General features: G+C 38.3%; 1 protein-coding gene across 1 annotated transcript; it reads left to right on the plus strand.

Annotated features, from left to right (window-relative positions):
* The first annotated feature begins 2,654 nt into the window (after positions 1-2,654).
* On the plus strand, positions 2,655-4,682 carry LOC125956158 (uncharacterized). The gene is made up of 6 exons (XM_049687768.1): positions 2,655-2,777; positions 2,838-3,373; positions 3,443-3,742; positions 3,811-4,259; positions 4,339-4,492; positions 4,560-4,682. Exons 1-6 carry the CDS (start codon positions 2,725-2,727, stop codon positions 4,592-4,594), a joined length of 1,527 nt encoding a protein of 508 aa, XP_049543725.1. The 5' UTR covers positions 2,655-2,724; the 3' UTR covers positions 4,595-4,682.
* Positions 4,683-6,080: the final 1,398 nt, after the last annotated feature.

Raw genomic sequence — 6,080 nt, forward strand, 5'->3', positions numbered from 1 at the left:
ATTTAGTATTAGTAAACCACCTCTGGATTAAGGTATGGCGTATTGATGTAAACGACTAGTGAACGAGATCCTTTGTAATATCAGCATTCCAAACTCCTCACGATTGATGGATATTTTTGCTTTACAGATAGAATACTCCTTTAGTACCAATCAGAAATGACCCGACACATTCAGTCAACATTGTAGTGTATTGTTGTGATACATGAATCATCCTATGAAGAGCACAGTTTGCTCTCTGATTTCAATAGTTACTCACTATGTGCTCGAGAGCTAGTCAGCTTCTCCAAAATAATCTGTTCGTTGTATTGCGTTTTCAAAGTACATAAGGAGCTAAATGCTTTTGTGGTGGTAATTATAATTAGCCAAACTAACTTTAACACTCAGTGCTAATGTTGGCAGCGTTTCAATGTGCTCTTTGTGCGACCGCGCGAGGCCGTATTCGGAGTTGATTTGGCTCAGTCGTTAAGAAAGTGGCAATTGCGACGAACGCATAAAAAGTACGGAACAAAAATGAAGTTGGTGATGAAATTGAGTTTGTGTCTTGCCCTGATGTGCAACATCGTCGGCGCAACGTATGTAGAACATTTTCAACTTTCGTTCACGTGATCTAAAGTGCATTTCTTTTGGACAGTGTTCTTATAGTTGGGCCCAGGAGTATTCTAAGAAATCGAAACTACACGATCGCGATCAGTAACGTGCTAGATGAAACTAACAACGACTGTTTGTTAAATGTACGCATAGAAGGGCTAGGTTATGATGGACGTTCCATTCTGCTAAATCTCACAGAAACAGTGAAGGTCATGGCAGATACGAACGAAATGGTCTCCTTCAAAGTGAGTTTTAATATTTATTAAATGTATACTTCACTTAAATCTACAGTTTCTGATTTCCATTTTGCAGATACCACACAACGAATCCCAAACAATCAAAGATTACAAAATCATAATCGAAGGAAAACAACCTTCTAATAGTTCTACCTTTAATATTTATAAGCAGGAAATGATCTTCAACCTCTTTAAACATCGAAAAAATATAAATGTCTTCTTTCAAGGTTTCATACACTTAAACAAACCTGTCATTACACCAGGTGAATCGTTAAAGTTCCGAGTCATCGTGCTTAATTCCGATCCTAAGCAAACTATTCCACATGGCACAATAGTTTCCGTATACATATATGATCCGAATCATTATGTAATGCGAGAATGGTCCAATGTCAGTCTATACAGCGGAATATTTGAAGACGAAATAGCAATAGCTGCAATACCGGTACTGGGGACATACAATGTCGAAGTAACGGTGGATAGTGACTCGTTGGTTTCGAAAACATTCGAAGTGAGGAATTACGACATCGAGTCTATTGAATTGAATATCTATCCGACGGTTGAACCACTTCGAGAGCATAAGGCGCTCTATCTAACTATTGATGTTAAAAGTTACATAGGTAAACCTCTTCGCGGTACTTTCACTATCAGCTCAGTTAAGTATGACTTCAAAGTTATGAAAATTGAGGCCCTCACGTGGCATGTGAATGGAACACAGCAAATAGATGTACCTTTTAGCGAAAAGATGAAATATTCTTTTGGCTCGTGCATTGCGTATCTGAATGTCACCTTCACCGAGCAATACACAAGTAATGTCTACATAATAGTGATAAATAATTACTGTCGTTTAAACACAGACTTATGTCCTTGGTTTAATGTTTTCAGATCGAACAATTAGCAAACTGCAAAGCATATGGGTATACGAATACAAGTACGTTGTGATGACAATAGATACTAAAAGGCTCACGTATCATCAGGGATCACCATTCATCGCCAGATTGAGAGTCACTTATAACAATGGTGAACCAGCAAAACTTGTTACCCTTCTTGTTAAAGTTGATGGTGTGAATGAAACATATCAACAAAATTGCACAAGTAACAGGAAGGGTGAAATTACATTCTCAATGCCCGCAAACAATTCTACGAAACTCAATTACTTAAAAGTGAGTCGCTAGCAAACGCGTTAGCAAACCCGTGAAACGTGTTAATGATATTTACTGTTCGATCACTTAATAACAGGTGTATGACGGCGATCAAGCGATCCTTTTTTTGCAGATTGAGACCGTTGATAGCGCTCGCTTACTTGCAGATAAATACATCAAAGTAGAGCTACTGACACGGTACACTTTACCAATATAAATACAATGCATTGAACTTTAACATACTAAATATTGTCTTATCGTTGCAGCGTGAAATTTAATCGAATGATAAGGTTATTAATCACTTGCTCGGATAACATGACCATTCTACTGTACTACGTACTTTCGAAAGGATATATAGTTGACTTTGGTTCTTTTAAACCGAACAAGACGAGCAGATACTCATTCCAGTTGTTGATGTCTGATAAGTTTATCCCTCGATCGAAAATATTTGTTGCCACTATTGCGCGCAAATCATGTATATATGGAAACGTGGAACTATCTATCAACGAATTTGGTAACCCGGTAATGATAAAAATCAGACACTAGAGTAACAAATCATTCAAATTAATGATATATTTCAAACATTAAAATGATATTACAGATTGAGATAAAAATCGAAGAAAATATTAGCGAAGATGGTGTTGATCCCGGGGATGAAATTGAGTTAGGCATCCGCGGCCGTCCAGGAGCGTTCGTAGCATTAGCAGCATATGATCAACGATTGATGCAGCACGGGAAGAATCACGATATCTTGTTTGCAGATGTATGGGAAGATTTGTTCATGTGTAAACATACATATAAATACGTATTTCAGGTATGTTTGAATTATCTGACATGATTATCAGCATGAATTTACAATTTCTGAACAAAACAGGTGCTACAGACCGCTGGAATATTTACAGTCGTTTGTGATGATACAATCTCAGTCCAAAGCAAGTGCAATCGACAGAGTAGTACAAATACTTTTGAAATTTTCTTTTGAAATGAACTTAATTTTTTTAGATTATCATGGTTATGCCAAACGAGGCAAGTATCCCGATGCTCCTCGCTATGGCATGCCTGGTCCCTACAGAACCGACTTTTGGGAGTCGTGGTTGTGGCAGAATCTGACTATACCTCCATCAGGAAGGGCCGAGCTTGTAGTAACAGTGCCTCATTCAACAACTTCTTGGTTCATAACTGGGATTTCAATTCATCCTAAATATGGTTTGGGTGTCGTCAAGAAACCGATCACGTTCTCGACCGTTAAAATATTCTTCATTTTGGATCACTTGCCACACACGATCAAACGGGGCGAGACGATATCGTTGCATTTTACTCTATTCAGTTCAATGCAAGAAGAGTTTGAAGCCACTGTGACGTTGTTCAACACAAAGAATCACTTTCGGTTCGTCGGTTCTTCTGCAGAAGGTATGTAAGCCACGCGTTTTATTCGTCTTCAACATCTGACCTCAAATTTTCTTCCAAATTCTAATTTAGATGCGTATGAAACGAAAAGTGTTTCTGTTCCTCCTAATTCTGAAGCACCAGTTTCGTTCCTAGTAAAAGCAATGAAGCTAGGAGAGTTAGAGATCCGGGTAAATGCTTCGATCATGCAAGGAGTAATCTCCGATAGCTTCAAAAAAATCATTATAGTTCTTCCGGAAGACGTAATGCTTCTGGGGTCAAAACGAATACAATTCGATCGTGATAGCCCATCAAATCAATCGTTCGACATTCCGCTTTTAATGGACAAGAAAGCAAAGAAAGGATCGGTACCAGTTGACTTAACCGTTTATCGTGAGTAATCGCAGTATGTTCCATCTGGATCTTTAAACAGCTGATAACTTATTACTTTACTTTTTCAGTGGATCAACCATATGTGAAGAATCGAAACAATGTTTATATGAGAGTTTGTTTCTCAGGATTTGATGAATCGATACTTTTAAATTCAAAACGCAAAACTAATATCCAGATAAAATCCATTCCAAATCATGTGCCGAATGTACTTGTGATAGTCACAGGTGCTAAGTTACGTTCTAAGAAAACAAAGAGCGCCAGTTCCGAGTCTGGAATGTTTCATATCAACTGGCAATACCGACTTAATTTGATCTACTTTAAGCCCCGTTTCGACCTACAAATGACCAAGCTAGCGACTTCCACTGAGTGGATGAAGAAGCTTCATATTTGCTGCAGCTTCATACCGGAAGATAAAGACGATCATTCAAATGGAACGATTATAGAAGTGAGCATCCCAATCGGCTACGCGATGGAAAACCATACTGTTGTTGAGAAACCAACTATCAATCCCATCCGTGTAAGTAATCACTATAGGGTGACTAATTAACCTGTTCAACCGAATGAAGAATCCTTATCTATTATTTTAAACCTCGCAGAAAATCGAAATACTACATGATGGAACAACGGTGATCGTTTACTACAACCATATGGGTAACGAGACAAATTGCTTTAGTGTATTTGCATACAGAAGGTATAAAAACCGAGTCAGGCACCCTTCATACATTATGGTGCAAGATTCCTTTCGGCCAGGTAATGACAGAAATAACCGTTTTGTTAACCAAAGATTAACATTACATTCTTCTCTGAATCTTTTTAGAGTGGAATGCCATGAATGTGTTCGATTTCCATTAGTGGGAAATGAAATCGTCTGCGCCGATTGCATACGATTTCTGGTGATAAAATCGTTGTAAATACATTTATCTTGATTCAACAACTCCCATAGATTGTTTTATTAGTAACGGATTATTCGCCTTTTGAACATCATTTTAGTTGATAACACAGACACATTAAAGGTATCTGGATGGTACAATTGCAACCTTACATATTCTTTTTTACTTCAAGAAATAGAGTATGCGCCAGGGATTATTAGTAAGTATCGCTTCTTGTTACTCAGACCAGTCTCGATGGACCGGTTAATCACTCCAACTACGGAAAACGCCCAGCGTCTATTATCGCTGAAGGCGAATCGTGCAACATTGTTTGCGGGAATTGCTATCAAATAACAACGAAGTGAACGAGGTGGTATTCAAACACACAAACATAAGCAAGGTTTTCTTCGCTAGTAGATATTGTTTATCGTACTCATTGTTGCGTTTTACTGCGAAGTTACTGTGAATCATCTTATGATGTGACATTGAAGCATCTGGAAAGATCCGCCTTCCAGTTGAAAGAGCGTTATTGTCGCTGTGAGGATCTCATACTGCCTATTTATAAGGATTCAGTTCATTTTACTTCGGATTTGTGCCTTTTTTAACTCGCACGCGATATCCTTGTAACTGATTATCGATCTCCTTTCAGCTGTTGTTAATCTGAAGACAGGATTGTGATCGTCACTTCGCTTACAAGTTGAGAATACTATTCAGTTTTGTTTTACAAATGAGAAAGGCACCATAGAAAATAAATAAGTTTATGTTATACGCAACGATGGTGGGGTGATCGACGCAAATGTGTTTGTAAATTGTATTTGTTTAAATAAAAAATTAATGAAACACTAAATTGAATTAATATATAATTGTCAGATTCCTTTAAAAGGTGATTCCCAAGAAATCATATCTTAAGTGAATAAAGTGAATTTGGATACCACCAATTCAGTAAAAGCAGATTTAAAAGCTCTCATTAGTACTAACAAATAAAACATTGGATTTTCTGCTGCTTCAAATAAGGAATGAAGAAAATGTTAATCAGCGTAAAATGGGTCCTATTTCGGTATCCATCACTGTAAGATTGATAGAAAGACGTACAACTTGATCATGCAGCAAGATCTATCACCTGCACGACGCGTAATTGAACCACAATGTTCGCTAATCGGAACAACAATCAACTAAATTAAATCCCGTTCAGGTGTATCAGGTGTGTCTGTATGAAATACTTTGAGACGCCTTCACAGCGAAGGATGGCCAAAGAGCAATGCGGATTCTACACACTCGCGGTTGTCGCGGAGGGCTTTTCTGCAAAAGTAGGATCATTTCGCTAAACAAGCATTAGCATAAGCCGCGTTTGGTGTCTTGATGAAAGCCATTCCACCGCGCTAGTTGCAACCGCAGGCCGGTTGGCCCATTCCCAGGCTCGGTGCTCCGGTTTCGGGGGTTCTGATTTATTTACCTTCACGCACACGCAC

The sequence above is a fragment of the Anopheles darlingi genome, chromosome 3 (assembly GCF_943734745.1).
Source record: "Anopheles darlingi chromosome 3, idAnoDarlMG_H_01, whole genome shotgun sequence".
NCBI classification, from domain to species: Eukaryota; Metazoa; Arthropoda; class Insecta; order Diptera; family Culicidae; genus Anopheles; species Anopheles darlingi.